The 16,767-nt window shown below is 34.1% G+C and overlaps 1 protein-coding gene across 2 annotated transcripts; it reads left to right on the top strand.

Annotated features, from left to right (window-relative positions):
* Positions 1-114: 114 nt before the first annotated feature.
* Positions 115-16,364, top strand: tmod1 (tropomodulin 1). 2 transcript variants are annotated; one of them, XM_051120722.1, is made up of 11 exons: positions 115-376; positions 2,188-2,380; positions 4,715-4,871; positions 7,035-7,154; positions 8,496-8,585; positions 9,211-9,341; positions 9,445-9,552; positions 10,175-10,318; positions 10,435-10,579; positions 12,270-12,375; positions 13,833-16,364. In XM_051120722.1, exons 2-11 carry the CDS (start codon positions 2,264-2,266, stop codon positions 13,849-13,851), a joined length of 1,137 nt encoding a protein of 378 aa, XP_050976679.1. In that variant the 5' UTR covers positions 115-376; positions 2,188-2,263; the 3' UTR covers positions 13,852-16,364. The 2 variants fall into 2 exon arrangements, with proteins under 2 accessions (XP_050976679.1, XP_050976687.1); XM_051120730.1 differs by lacking the exon at positions 12,270-12,375 and having other exon boundaries at positions 13,833-16,349.
* Positions 16,365-16,767: the final 403 nt, after the last annotated feature.

Raw genomic sequence — 16,767 nt, 5'->3', positions numbered from 1 at the left:
ATTGGTAAAAACGTAGCCTTGAGTTGTGGGATCCATGAAATCCGATTGGTGGGCTCGGGGTTTGGCGTCATTTGATTGGCAGTTCCGGGCGGTGGGCGGGGCCGTGTTCTGCGCTACTCCGGGTTTGTAGAAACACTTTGATCGCCACCGACTACTGGACTTGTTGAAAGAAGCGTCGAGCAGTAACTTCTATTAATATTTGGACTTTTCTCCGCCGTGTCAAGCGCTGTTCTTCTATGAAACTTGGACTGGAGAATACATTGTTTGAGGAGCAGCACATTAGTGTGAATTAGCGGCTCCGAAAAGAAACCATATCTGGTCAAAGTATTCAGCTGTCACATGCGCTATATATAGTGTGGGATAAGCGCTGTCTGAAGTAAGTGAGAATGATAGACGCTCCGGTACTAACACGCTTTGTTTTCCTCATCATTTCATACAGCCATGAAACATACAAATATGTGTATTAACAGGACAGATTAGGCTTGGAAAAAAGGCTGTGTTTGATTAAAAAAAAAAAAAAAAAAATCGGTTTGGCTTGCGGTTGATATGATACCGGCAAAACAACATTATCTTGTTTTGCCAATTTTAAAAGTTATATATCTGTTTTTTCCTTGTCAGAAGTAACACTATTATTTAAAAATCATTAATTGCATTTTTATAAACTCAAGTGATGAAGTAATTTATGTGAGGAACTGGAAATGTGTATATATAATAACTAGTTTATTGATTAAGGAAACTCAAAATAGAGGCTCCAAGTCAAGGCGGTGTATTAACAATAGATTTCCATTATATAGTATGTTGGAGTTTGCTAGTCAATGTCCTTGTCTATTGGTTTGACCAAGGACAATGGAGATGGTACGAAGAACAGATGCCAGCCTTCTGACTAGTTTTCTCCCCGTGTAGGTCATGTATTATAATGAAAAATTCAATTTCTCTAACATTTAAGATCATACTGTGTATATATATCTTTACAAAAAAAAGGCATGTATTTACACTACCTGTCAAGTTTTTGAACAGTAAGATTTTTAATGTTTTTTTTGTTTTGTTTTTTTGTTTTTTTTAAAGAAGTCTCTTCTGCTCACCAAGCCTGCGTTTATTTAAACAAATACAGCAAAACATTACAATTTCAAAATGTTTTTACTATTTAAAACAACTGTTTTCTATTTAAATATATTTTAAAATGTAATTTAATCCTGTGATTTCAAAGCTGAATTTTTAGCATCGTTACTCCAGTCACATGATCCCATTTGCTGCTCAAAAAAAAAACATTTTTTATTATTATTATTATTACTACTACGTTGAAAACAACTGAGTAGAATTTTTTTCAGGTTTATTTGATGAGTGGAAAGCTCAGAAGAACAGCATTCATCTGAAAGAGAAATCGTTTGTAACATAAATGTTTTTATTATCATTTTTGATCAATTTAAAGCATCCTTGCTAAATAAAAGTATTAATTTATATAATTTCTTTTTTCAAAAACTATGATTCCAAGCCTTTGGATGGTATAGTGTATAATGTTACAAAAGATAAATGCTGCTCTTTGGATCTTTCTATTCATCAAAGAATCCTGAAAAAATACTCAACTGTTTTAAATATTGATTATAATAATTATCAGCAAATCAGCATAATAGAATGATTTCTAAAGGATCATGTGACACTGAAGACTGGAGTAATGATGCTGAAAATTTGGCTTTGATCACAGGAATAAATTACATTTTAGAATATATTCAAATAGAAAGCAGTTATTTTAAATGGTAAAAATATTTCACAATATTACTGCTTTTGCTGTATTTTGGATCAAATAAATGCAGGCTTGGTGAGCAGAAGAGACTTCTTTAAAAAAAAAAAACATTAAAAATCTTACTGTTCAAAAACTTTTGACTGGTAGTGTACAAAACATTTGGGAAAGAGACATTCAAGACGTTTAGGTTTTAAACAGCAAAGAATAGGCATAGATATATAAACGCGAATTATTTGTGCTTTATATGGTTGTTAAATGTTATCAGACAATGTGATGAAGTACATCTGTGGTTACTCTGCTTTCCACAGCTTGTATGTTTTGAACCTGTCTAGAATCCACTTAAATACTGTAAAAAATCATAAAAACAATTATTCAGCATTAATTCCTTTGAACCTTATATTTAAAATAGACCTAATAATGAATCTGTTTCTCTCTTCTTTACCAAGGTCCTGTGGTTGGGGCTTGACTGTTCCTGCCTTTTTCGTTTCTTCTGTCCCCTTCCTGCATTTTATCTTATTCACCATGTTCCGTAAAGAGATGGACAAGTACCGGGATGTGGATGAGGATGAGCTTTTACAGAAGCTCAGTGAAGAAGAGCTCAGGAGACTCGAAGATGAACTCGAAGAGCTTGATCCTGATGTAAGTGCACTTAAAACAAATCTAAAATTAGACTTTAAGAGCTCCATAAAATGAAACACAATAGAAGGTTTGCGCTTACGTCACATTTGGTCAGTGTAGCTGGATGCACGGCCATATTGGAGATACTCGAATGTAAACAACAGTATTGATCGCACAGTTAATGTACTACTGAATATGTCGTTCTGCTAATTTATGCGGTTCAAACCACTGAAAAAAAACTGTGGAACCTGTTAAATCATATAGAGAAAGACTTAGTAAACAGGAAAGGGCGTACTAGTTTGACAAACTAAAATTAAAAGGTGGTAAAGATACGTACAAGCAGTATTAATTAAGATATCAGCCTAATATTTCAGCTGAACGGAAATGATAAGAACAAACATGAATGTTGTAAAGATTCTTGACCTGGAAATCCTGGTTCAGTTTGGTCAACCACAAACGCCTTTTGTTCCTCAGACAGTTTTTTGCACTCTTCTTCTTAATTTGTTATAACTTTTGGTAGTCTATAATACTCCAAATGTTTTTCCCAGTCCGACCGATTGGTACAGCCCAAAACATGACAATAATTGACCATTTTCAGCCGCAATAATTAGCAAAATATGCAAGTTTAATTCAGTTCAGTGGCATTGTTTACATTCAGTGCCGCCAATATGGCTGACTGATGATGCGTCTTGAAAACACTCTATTGTATTTTCTGTGTTTTGTAGTGGGATTCATTTGATCAGGCTGTTGTTTTAGTTTCGTTTGACTGAACTGCGCTATTTTGCACGTAGTGGTGTTTGTTTGTGTGTGTTGCTACGTAGTCTTATAGTTTGTCTGGACTGCGTTGTATCATAGTGAGGTTTGTTGGTCTGGACTGTGTATTTTTAATGTATAATAGCATATATTTTACTGGAGTGTGTTTTTACCTTGTCAGGTTTGTTTATGTGGACTGTTTGTCTGGACTGTGTTGTTTCCCAATGTTCTTTTCTTGACTTTACTGTGTGGTTTTAGTTATTTTTTGTTTGTCTGCACAGTGTAGTGACAAAATGGTGCTTGTTTGACTGGATTGTATTGTTTTATTTTAGACTGTGTTGCCATTTTTGTTTAAGAAGCCCACTTAATTGCTGTGTTTACAGTTTGTCAGGACTGTGTTGTTTTTTTATAGTCATGTTTGTTTGGCTGGACTTTTTTGTATAGTGCTTTTTTGTCTGAACTGTGTTGCACAATCATTGTTTGGTGTTGTTTTAATATCATTTTTGTTTAAGAAGCCTACTTTCTGTGTTGTTACACTGTCTTTTTCATAGTTATGTTTGTTTGGCTGGACTGGGTTTTTATTACATATCATGATGTTTGTTTGACTGGACTGTGTTGCTGCCTAGTCTGGTTTATTATGTGTTGAACATTGCCATTTTTGTTTGAGAAGACCGCTTAATTTCTGTGTTTTTTGATTGTCTGGCCTGTGTTGTATCACATTGGCATGTCTAAGTTTAGACTATCATGATGAAGTCAGTTTGACAAGACTGTGTTGTTTTACAGTGGTCGGTGTGTGTGCTGTTGTATTGCAGTTGTGTTTTTAGGGAATTAAGTAGTTCTCTCCGTTAGTGTTTTTTTTCTCACTCAGACCACAGTTTTATATTTGCTCTTGAGGAATCTGGTTTGACTCCAGCATCTAAGCACTTCTTGACAGATTTAGACACAGACGTAGAATAAATGTCCAGCAGCATAGAGGAGGAAAAAGAGAATTTCTTCTCCCAAACTGAGAAGTTTACTATAAATACTAGCACTGTAACAAAAGTTAATATGCTCAAATGTAACAAAAATAAATATTCCCCACCAAAGCTGAGCCTTTCCCGAAACACTAAATTGTGCTGTAAATTTTGTAGTGGAAATCTCTACGTTAATGATTTTACATGAAGAATTTTACATTTGTTCACTTTTATCTGCACTAAGAATAAACAATACTAAGGTATCCTATAAAACTCTGTTCTTTCCGACTTCTCTCTGAAATGCTGTGTGTTCTGGATTCTGTCATCATGCACGTACGTACACAACCCCCTGTTAGCTCCATGGCTGATAGGGCCTGTCTTAGAAGAACGTTATCATTACTCTCTGTATTTAAGGTGGTTGTGGGGGGTGGGAATGTGAAAACCTGGCTTCAAAAATCTGATATAGTCTGTATCAAATAGTTGCCAAGAGGACTTTGATGGAAAATGGCTCCTGTGATGTTTTAGATGTCATAGTAGTTTAAGAAATAGCTAGTTTATGTTTTGCTGTAATGTACTGTTTTACATTCAGTGTGCTTTTTATGAAAGTTTGATGGCAGATCTATTGTTTATGAATGATATTGTTTTTTAGAACGCATTGTTGCCAGCAGGATTCAGACAGAGGGATCAGACTAAGAAAGCTCCGACTGGAACGTTCCAGAGAGATAACCTTCTAGCTCACCTGGAGAAACAGGCTAAAGAACATCCAGACCGAGATGATCTTGTTCCTTACACTGGCGAGAAAAGAGGTAAGAAGTGATTTAAATGTTCAACTACAGGCAGTTTTGGAACTTTTAGAAATATAGTCCAACAGTGTATATACAGTTGAGGTCAAAAGTTTGCATCCCCTTTTCAGAATCATTAAAAATGTTCATTATTTGACCAAAATAAAAGGGATCATGCAAAAAGCATGTTATTGTTTGTTTAGTACTGACTTGAATGAGATATTTCACATAAGATGTTTACATATAGTCCACAAAAAAAAAAATAATAGTTGAATTTATAAAAATGAGCCTGTTTGAAAGTTTACATACACTTGATTCTTAATACTGTGTTGCTACCTGAATGATCCACAGCTGGGGACTCATATGCATCTATTACAAAAGGTTCAAGCGCTCACTGATGCTTCAGAAGGAAAAACGATGCATTAAGAGCCAGGGGGTGAAAACTTTTGAAAAGATGGATCTCAAAATCATACAGTCATTGATGGAGAGGGTTCAAATACACAAAAATGCTGGAAAACCAAAGATTTTGTGGGACCTAAAGGATTTTTCTGAAGAACAGCAGGCAGTTTAACTGTTTAGGACAAACAAGGAACTCATGAACAACTATCACTAAACAAAACAAAACAGCTGTAGATCATTCGGATAACAACACAGAATTAAGAATCAAGGGGATGTAATCTTTTGAACCGGGTCATTTCCATAAATTCAACTATTATTTTCTCTTGTGCACTATATGTAAACATCTTTTATGTGAAATATCTTAATCAGGTCAGTACTAAATAAACAATAACATGCATTTTGTATGATCCCTCTTATTTTGGTAAAATAAATAATTTTTTTAATAATTCTGAAAGGGGGATGCAAACTTTTGACCTCAACTGCACAGTACACCACAGGAAAAATTCTGTCATTTTTGTCTTTTTATCCTCAAAGGTATAAACATTGCAACTATGCTGTCATTTCCTGCTTTGTGTTTGACATTTTTCAGTGGAAATGACAATAAATAAAATGACAAACAACTGTCTAACTAATAAAAATTTCATAGCTCTCTTTTATGAAGCAGTACACTGTTTATATTTTACATTTTTTGCATAACACAATCAAATTACTGCTTGACATTGGAAATGATGCACAAAAATTATTTTTTTTTTCATTTACATGCCACGTCTCATATTAAACAAGCACGCTTACTTTGTTTTTATATAAACTGTTTTTAGGGGCAAAACTGTTTTGATGTTGAAATGACTTGAAATTAAATAAATGAAAGGGATAGTTCACTCAAAAATAAAAATTATGTCATTAATTACTCACCCTCATATCATTGCAAAACTGTAAGACCTTTGTTCATCTTCAGAACACAATAAAATCCAAAAGCTTTCTGACCCTGCATTGACAGAAATGCTACTGAAGGGTTTCAAGGCCCAGAAGCGTAGTAAGATTGTTAAAATAGTCCATGTGACATCAGTGGTTTGTAATGTTATGAAGCTATGAGAATACTTTTTATGCACAAACAAAAATAACGCTTTGTTCAACAACTTCTTCTCTTCCATGAAGTTGTCCAAGTCTCCGCTGCACACTCACAAGTGTTCCACAATGCATGAGTTCTGACGTAGAACCCGGATGTGCTGCGCCTTGTTTGTAAGCAGAAGATAAACGCTATACACAAAACAGTCTTCGAAAACATGTCTAAAGATTTTGACTAAGAGGATGACTTGCAGTTTTTTGCCCATCCTTACTTATTTGAACCAGAATATAAAGACGATGAACTAAGAGAGATCGAACACCGACTTTTACATCAGCAGTACCACACGCATGAGTCGTGGTACACTGGTGAACATGCATCGAAGACTGACACAGAACCAGAAGAAATTGTTGACTAAAGTTGTTATTTTTGTTTTCTTCGCACACAAAATGTATTCTTGTAGCTTTATAACATCTCAGTTAAACCCATTATGTCACATGGACTATTTTATCGCTGTTCTTACTACCTTTCTGGGCCTTGAACGTGTCAGTTGCGTTGCTGTCTATGCAGGGTCAGGAAGCTCTTGGATTTTATCAAAAATATCTTCATTTGTGTTCTGAAGATGAACGAAGGTGTTACAGGTTGGAATGACATGAGTGTGAATGACAGAATTTTTGGGTGAACTGTCCCTTTAAACATTTCTGTCTTTAAATGTTTGTATGTAGGAAAAGTGTGGGTGCCTAAGACCAAAGTTGTTGACCCTATCCTGGAAGATGTCACTCTGGAGCCTGAGCTAGAGGAGGCGCTATCTAGTGCTACTGACGCAGAATTGTGCGATATAGCTGGTACGATACAAATTTTAGCAATTGACTTCACATATGTAGGTTATGCTTCTTTTCTTCTTATGATCCAAGACTTTATGAATTTAATTTTGAAATATAAATGTTTTAAGATGCAGTTCAATTCAGCATCTTCTGTTCACTAATTTTAATATCTATGCATATTCAATCCATCTGTAATTTCACTGACTAATTCTCACTCGTGTATCTCACCGTGTGCCTTTCTCTGGTCTGTCCTTCAGTTTTCTCCACTCCATTTTTACATCTTCATTCCTCATTTTCTATCCACTTTCCTGCTCCACTGTTTCTGTTTCTAAGCCATGGATCATTCCAGTAGGTTTACCTGCAACGTTGTATGCTGCTCTAACATTTCCAGAATGTTTCTTAAACATTAGCTCAGTATTTGCATGGTATGTTTAGCATATTATGTTATCTGCATGATGTTAGTGATATTTCAGGATTATTTCAAAACTCTGTAATTTACTCACCCTCATGTTTCTGAACTTGTTTGACATCTTTCCTATGTTGAGACACCACAAAGAGGATCAACATTTCTTGTTTTGTTTTTCATTGAAAAAAAATCATTAAAGGCAGGGTAAATAATTCATTTTTATTTTAGGTGAACTTTTTGTGTAGCACGCACATGGCAATTCCTTAAACTGCGTATGCAAGTTTGAGCTCTTTTTTTTCTTTCATAACAATGACTCATCCATGAGAGCTAAAGACACATGGCTACCAAAAAAGGGGAACAAAGTTTTTCCTGCTGGCTAAAAAAAACTCTCAACCGTCAGCCATTAACTTGCTCTCATTTAGCATGATGGAGAGGTTTCCTTAAATGAGGTCAGTTGTTTTTTTTTTCTTTGGGATCATGTTTCAAAAACAGCAGCATTAAAGGAGCTGACTTGGTCAGCTTATATGTACAGACAGATAGGAGCTTCATATGGGAATGAGGTTAGTTCAGTTGTCTTTGGCCCAGGGTCAGCAGTCAGACGCAGTATACATGCCAGACTTATAAATTGCATTTTCCTCTTGACTCCCTATTCTGATGTTTTGCACATTTTCATTTGTTAGTTCATCTGATGTTCTGCTTGAGATATGTTTTGACAGGTAAATGTGAATCAATGAGTTGATCTCTTGGAAAGCATGGTTTTATGTATGGTATATATATGTATACTGTACAAGGTGTAAATTTCATTCAGTAGGTCGTAGAGGGTGGATAACGGTCATGTAAAATCATGTTTTATACTGTAACAAAACCCAGCTGACATAAGCAGGGAACATGTCCCACTTTTTAATCTTCAGCTAAACTTATTCTGTTCTTTCCTCCCTCTTTCTAAATTTGAAAAGCCATTTTGGGCATGCACACGCTGATGAGTAATCAGCAGTATTACGAAGCACTTGCCAGCAGTACTATCGTCAACAAACAGGGCTTGAACAGTAAGTAAATATTTATTTATCCTGAAATGTTTTTGCATGATTTTATGCTTTATATTTGTCTGAATAGTTATTTGTGATCAAATTAAAGATTACAATTCAAGTAATATTTTACAAAAAAACGAAATCTTGCTGAAAATGTACTCACACTCAGGCCATCCAAGATGTAGATGAGTTTAAAAGGTGGTTACATTAATTAAAACAATGTGTAGCTTGAATGCAATGTCACTTGGGATAAAATAAATCCAAATACATTCATGTAAAATGAATGTAACAATGTACATAAATGTAATGCAATGTCACACCTTGCTGTGAATAGATGTACAGTTGAGGTCAAAAGTTTACATCCCCTTTTCAGAATCTGCAAAATGTAAATTATTTTCTAAAAGTAAGATGGATCATACAAAATGCATGTTATTGTTTGTTTATCAATGACCTGAATAAGATATTTAACATAAAATATGTTTACATATTGTCCACAAGAGAAAATAATAGCTGAGTTTACAAAAATGACCCCGTTCAAAAGTTTACACCCCCTTGATTCTTAATACTGTGTTCTTACCTGAATGATCCACAGCTGAACCCTTTTTGATTTATTGTAATTCAGAGTTGTATTATATACACACAGGCGTAATCCAGTGTACTCAGTATAAGCCAGTGCCAGACGAACAGCCCAATGACACAGATGTAGAGGAAACACTACAGAGAATCAAGCGAAATGATCCAGACCTTGTTGAGGTTAACCTAAACAATATCAAGGTGCTGCTTTCGCTCATTTATTTATACTGTACTCTCTGCTGCATAGTGTCTTTATATGTTTGGATGATTATGTGTCCGCTCTGTTTTTTTTGGTTATCTGTAGAATATTCCAATCCCAACGCTGAAAGCGTATGCAGAAGCGTTTAAAGGGAACAATGTTGTGGAGCGCCTGAGCATCGTCGGCACCAGAAGTAATGATCCTGTGGCCTTTGTGAGTTACATGAAAAAAGCACAGCCACTCTCAAAATTAAGGTTTTTTAACAGAACATATAGAACATATATTCCATAAAGAAAATGCAGCCTATTATTAGAAATGTAATTTTTCGAATTTTAACAAATAAGCACATTTTCATTTAATGTAAAAAGTATTAGTTTTAATTTATGCTGAATATATATATATATATATATATATGTGTGTGTGTATATGTATATGTGTGTATATATATATATATATATATATATATATATAATATGTGTGTATATATGTATGTGTATATATGTATATATATATATATATGTGTGTGTGTGTATATATATATATGTATATATGTATGTGTGTATATATGTATATATATGTATATATATATATATATATATATGTGTGTGTGTGTGTGTGTGTGTGTATATATATATATATATATATATATATATATATAATATAGGTTTTTGGGTTGGTTGGTGAAATATGTTCTTTGAGTTTTTGGGAGATATGAGTTCTTTTTCAAATACATGCTGGCCTTTTGAATCCTGAAATCATTAGCACAACTATTTTCAACATTTTGAACTCTTGAATGGTAGTGAAGGAGTAAAACAAGGTGTTGTTTGGTTCGCAGGCACTAGCAGACATGCTGAAAGTGAACACCACTTTGAAGAGTCTAAACGTTGAGTCAAACTTTATTACTGGAGCTGGAATTCTGGCACTCGTGGAATCCTTAAAGAACAACACTACACTGCAGGAGCTAAAGATTGACAACCAGGTACACTCACACAAACACAAAATAAGGTCATATGAGGTCTGAGCCATTATCTGTACTGATGATAGGAGGAGAAAAGGAAAGGGTTGCTATAACCTCTTTGTTTATGTGCGATACAGAGCCAGCCCTTAGGTAATAAGGTTGAGATGGAGATAGCTAACATTTTGGAGAAGAACACTACTCTGCTGAAGTTCGGATACCACTTCACCCAGCAGGGCCCACGCTTGCGTGGATCTAACGCCATGATGAACAACAATGACCTGGGTAAGAAACACACGCACTGTATACTGTATTTCAGAATTAACATTAATTGATGTTGCGTTTGTGTGTTTATGTGCTGGTTTAGCTGAAATAGATACACTACCATTTAATAGTTTGGGGTGTGGAAGATTTTCGATTGGTTTTAAAAGAAGCATCAAGGCTGCAGGTATTTTGTCACAAATGCTCTTAAAAGAGTAGTCCACTTCTAGAACAAAAATTTACAGATAATTTACTCACCCCCTTGTCATCCAAGATGTTAATGTCTTTCTTTCTTCAGTCATAAAGAAATAGTTTTTTGAGGCAAACATTTAAGGATTTTTCTCCATATAGTGGACTTCTATGGTGCCTGCGAGTTTGAACTTCCAAAATGCAGTTTTAATGCAGCTTCAAAGGGCTCTAAATGATCTTAGCCGAAGAAGAAGGGTCTTATCTAGCCAAACGATCGGTTATTTTCTAAAAAAAAAAAAAAAAAAAAAAATTACTTTTTAACCTCGAATGCTCGTCTTGTCTAGCTCTGTGTGAACTTTGTGCATTCTGGGTCAACGTAAGTAGGGTATGTTGAAAAACTCCCATCTCATTTTCTCCTCCAACTTTAAAATCGCCTTACATCGCTACAGAAGTACCGACCCAGTGTTTACAAAGTGAATGCGCAAAGAGGGTTAAACACCCTTTACAAAAAAGGTAAAACAGTGATGTAGGACAATTTTCGTTTAGAGCCCTTAAGTTCAAACTCACTGGTACCATAGAAGTCCACTATATGGAGAACAATCTTGAAATGTATTTCTCAAAAAACATTATTTCTTCATGACTGAAGAAAGAAGGACATGAACATCATGGATGACAAGGACATTATCTGTAAATATTTGTTCTGGAAGTGGACTTCTTTACAAATAATAATATTTTCAAATATTATTACAATTTACAAGTCTTAAAGGGATAGTTCACTCAAAAATGAAAATTCTGTCATTGATTACTCACCCACACAATGCAACTGACACATTCAAGGCTCAGAAAAGGTAGTAAGGACACTGATAAAATAGTGCATTGATAAAATGTGACATCAGTGGTTCAACCTGTGCACAAAGAAAACAAAAATAACAACTTTATTCAACAATTTCTTCTATTCCGTGTCATGGTACTGTCATGAACACACATTAAAGACTGACACTGAACAGAAGAAATTGTTGAATAAAGTCGTTATTTTTGTTTTCTTTGTGCACAAAAAGTCTTGTAGCTTCACGGTTGAACCACTGATGTCACATGGACTGCCTTGGACGCAGTTGCATTGCTGTCTATGCAGGGTCAGAAAGCTCTCAGATTTCATCAAAAATATCTTTGTTTGTGTTCCGAAGATGAACGAAGGTCTTACGGGTTTGGAACAACATTAGGGTGAACTAATGACAGAATTTTCATTTTTTGGGTGAACTGTCTCTTTAAGTGTCACATGGTCTGTCAGAAATCATTCTAATTTGCTGATTTGCTGCACAAGAAACCAATTCTTGTTTTTGGCAATGTAGAAAGCAGATGTGCTGCTTAGTATTTTCATGGAAACTGACATTTTTTTCAGGGTTCTCCGATGAATAGAAAGCTCAAAAGTGCATTTACATTAAATAGGAATTTGTCATTTCTGATCAATTAATTGCAGTATTAATGGTAGTGTACTGGTGTATTCATGCCATGTATGTATTTCCAGCACGTGTAGTTCGGTCGGACTCAGATGGTGCGATCACGTTCACTCTGTCAGTGCCTGAGCTGGAAAGAGCCTTCTGTAAAAAGTTCAAGTTCACATCAAAACCCAAGTAAACACAAAGTCTCGCCCTCCTCCTCTCTCTGGGCACTACCTGCTGTCTTTTCGCTGTCATTTTAGCCTCCTCGCATTCCGTCAAGCCTCTGGATCGTTAACTTTTTTTTGTACTGTTCTTCAGGCTTCTTTCTGCCACTTCAGCATCTTCAGTACTGCATTTTCCTCCATAAAAGTGAAATCAAAACCTGTCTCTCCTCACATAGCTGGTTGCTTTTTGGTTCGTTTATCTGCTGTGCTGTTTGTCTGGCTGTCTAATGGGTTTTCTTCAAATTTAGCCTTTACTTTCTTCTGCATTAAGAGAGTATTATGATGCCAACTCAACAAAATATTACAAAAAAATGCCATCCAGCTAGCTGTGCATGCAGATCTTTTTCTTTAAGGAATAGTTCACGTAAAATTTGGTGTTCTTATTTTAACATATGACTTTATTTCTTGCAGTGCAAAAGGAGAATTGTCAGAATGTGTCAATAAAAGTGCCCAAAAAGGGCAAAAAGCACCATAAGTAGCCCATTTGACTCACACTATACAGTTGAAGTCAAAAGTTTACATACACCTTGCAGAATCTGTACAATAAGAGAGATCATACAAAATGCATGTTATTTTTTACTTAGTACTGACCTGAATAAGATATTTCACATAAAATACATTTACATATAGTCCACAAGAGAAAATAATAGTTGAATTTATAAAAATGACCCTGTTCTAAAGCTCAATGATGCTCCAGAAGGAATCACGATGCATTAAGAGCTGGGGGATGAAAACTTTTGAACAGAACAGAGATGTGTTTTGGGTCATTTTTTTTTTTTTTTTTATAAAGTCAACTATTATTTTCTCTTGTGGACTATATGTAAATGTCTTATATGTGAAATATCTTATTCAAGTCAGTACTAAATAAAAAATAACATGAATTTTGTATGATCCCTCTTGTTTTGGTAAAATAATTAACATTTTGCAGATTCTGCAAAATCTTTTTAAACCATACAAGCTATTTTTATAATTGAGTGAACTATTCCTTCAATTGCTATTTTAAGTTTTTGCCTTTCTACACATGCAATAAGGATCACCCAGTGTCTAACATACAGGTTTTCTGAGAAATGTAAAAGTCTTGGAAGGACAAAATAAATCAGTAATGTATTGTTTATACATTATTGAAATAAATATTTTATTTTTAAAAACATTTTAAGTATTTATATATTTATTTATATAATATTTTATTTATAAATACAATGTCATTTTAATGTAAATATTTATATATATTTTTTTATTTAAAAACATTACAACATTACAAAACAATGTTTTTTTTTAAATGTTTTTTAAAAACCTAGCGTCAGTGAAAATGCGGGCAAGACAAGTAAAAGTCTAAGTTAAAAAGCCCTTTGTAGACTGTTATAATGACAGCAAAGTTTCCTCAGTATTTTACATTTATACGATTTTTTTTGTTTGTTTGTGCAGTAAGAAAGAGAAGGCTTGAAGGAGGACCCATCTTTCCTAAATGTCGGACAGACGTGTAGCAGCATTCGGGAACCCTCTATGGCCTGGGACCTGTGTTACACCCCATCTCATCCCTTCATTTGTGTCCCTTTCACAGGATCCCTTAAAGAACACCTACTCAATTCAGAATACTATTTTTCTCAAAGCCCCAGATCTGGAAACCCAAAGGTACCACCCTCTGTTTACCAGACACACAGTTACTCATGGCCGAGTGTTTTAAAAATGTGTAAACTACCTGCCATAACATTAGCAGGGAAAAATCACCTACTTATGTTGATGGAAGCAGTAAAGATGAAAATGGCGCACAACTTATCACAACGCTCTCAGTTGACATAATCTTCTCGTTGTAAACAGTTGACCTTAAAGCCAGCCATTTCTCTGTGTTTGGATGCACACCAAGAGCATCAAACTTAGGCCAGTTTGAGTCTCACTATAGTAGTAGTTCTCACACACATCGCATAGAAGCATGTTAAGGTGTGTTTTTTTGGGGGGGATATTTGACCTGTTCTTCTGTGTTTAACAACTGGTAATTTTGTTGCTATACGAATTCACTGTTGGCAAGTCACTGCACTGTGGTTTCTGGTACTTTGCTATGCAGCAATTACCAATGAAAGTGCATTGCTGGTGCATAATTGTATAAGCTCGCATTGCCAAGTCGTATTGAAAATACACTGTCAGTGTGAACATACCTTTATTGGTCACCTGATAACAGTATAAAATCTAAACTCTGTGTATTTGCACTGCTAAAGTATATTTATGACATTATTTATAGATTTTATATCCTTTGTTTGATGGGGGAAATCCTCTTTTTCATGTTAAGGATGAGCTTTTCATTCTACACAATTAGCAATAATATTTCTCTAATATTCTAACAGTGTCTCTCTATGATAACCACTTATAATAAAATGAATGGGATTGGTGTGTATACAGTACAGTAGTCATCCTCAGTAAATGCTTTTTTACTGTTGAGTAAGGATCATAACATGTAATAGAAAAATATATGTATTTTTACCTATGCCTGCTCTCATAAAGTATTTTCCAGGTTATATCTCACCCAAAATCAACAGAAATTATATTTTGCATGAAGAAAATTATTTATAGTTTCAGTATTAAGCCAATTAAGCATGAAAAAAATAAAAAATAAAAGTAATATACACAACCAGTCAAAAATTTTTGAACAGTTATATTTTTAATGTTTTTTAAGAAGTCTCTTCTGCTCACCAAGCCTGCATTTATTAGATCCAAAGTACAGCAAAAACTAATTGAAAAAACTGAAATATTTTTACATTATTGAAATTAATACTTTTATTTAGCAATGATGCTTTAAATTGATCGAAAGTGATGATAAAGACATTTATAATGCTACGAACGATTTCTATTTCAGATAAATGCTGTTTTCCTGAACTTTCTATTCATTAAAGAAACCTGAAAAAATTCTGTTTTCAACATAATAATAATAATAATAAATGTTTTTTTGAGCAGCAAATCAGATTATTATAATGATTTTTGAAGGATCATGTGACTGGAGTAATGATGCTAAAAATTCAGCTTTGAAATCAAGGAATAAATTACATTTTAAAATATTTTCAAATACAAAGCAGTTATTTTAAATAGTAAAAAATATTTCAAAATTTGACTTTTTGCTGTATTTTGGATCAAATAAATGCAGGCTTGGTGAGCACAAGAGACTTTAAAAGAAGAGACATTAAATATCTTACTGTTCAAAAACTTTTGACTGGTAGTGTACATTTTACAGTTTGCACACATCTATTTTTAGTTGCAAATGTGAGTGAAATGTTCACACTGTTAAGCTCTTGTACAGGAATGTATACTTATAATTGCACTGAATGATTTTAACAATACAATTATTTTGCAAAATATAATTTCTTTAACATGCATCTTGATTGTGAGGTGAAACCTGGCAGTTTTCATGAGACTAGGCATCATGGGATTTACCAGCAGGGGTGTGTGTGTGTATTTCTCAAATATTTGTTGTCCGTGATCAGGCCTTACTCCCTTCACTCTCTCTCGATAACAGTAAAAGTCAGCATGTTTTATGGATATAAACATTTTCGTATTGTTTAAAAGACTGAGCATTTATAGGACTTTTGGGTCCGTCTTCTTGCTCGAAACCAAAAAGGGAAAATTCACTGTTGATTGTCTTGTCCTGTGTTTGGAAGCAGGCCCATAATCATTGCCATAGAGTGCCTGGAGCTGGTGCACACATGTACATTTTGTTAGTGCACCTTACTGTATGTGGTTTATTGAGTTAATAAAGACTTGAAAAACTGGTGTGGAAATGTTGCCCTCAGCAGAAACATACTTTTTTAAAACCACATTAATAGCTTTGCATCAGGAATACTATTTAAATATTTATACTGAGAAGATTAAAAAGTTTCAGAATGACCAACAGTGCCACTTTGTGGTCTGGATTATTAATAGTGGCTACACTATACTAAGTATGTAGACTTTACACTGCCATTCAAGAGTTTAGTTTTTTAATGTTTTTTTGAAGTCTCTTATGCTAACCAAGGCTGCATTTTTTTTGATAAAAAATACAGAACAAAATGTAATATTTTGAAATATTATTACAATTTAAAATAATGGTTTTCTATTTTAATAGTCTCTAAAATATAATTTATTCCATTCATGCAAAGCTGAATTTTCATCAGCCATTACACAATACCGTTGTGCTGCTTAACATTTTTTTGGAACCTGTGATACTTTTTTCAGGAAAGTTTAAAAGAACAGCATTTATTCAAAATAGATTTTCCTAACAATGCAAGTCTTTACTATCATTTTTTTTTTTTTTTTTTTTTTTTTTTATAATTTTAACACATCCTTGCTGAATAAAAGTATTCATTATTGACCTCAAACTTTTGAATGGTTGTGTATA

This window comes from Labeo rohita, chromosome 1 (genome assembly GCF_022985175.1).
Source record: "Labeo rohita strain BAU-BD-2019 chromosome 1, IGBB_LRoh.1.0, whole genome shotgun sequence".
In the NCBI taxonomy this organism is placed as follows: domain Eukaryota; kingdom Metazoa; phylum Chordata; class Actinopteri; order Cypriniformes; family Cyprinidae; genus Labeo; species Labeo rohita.
Note: the sequence above shows the minus strand (reverse complement) of the source record. Positions and strands in the feature narration are given on the sequence as shown.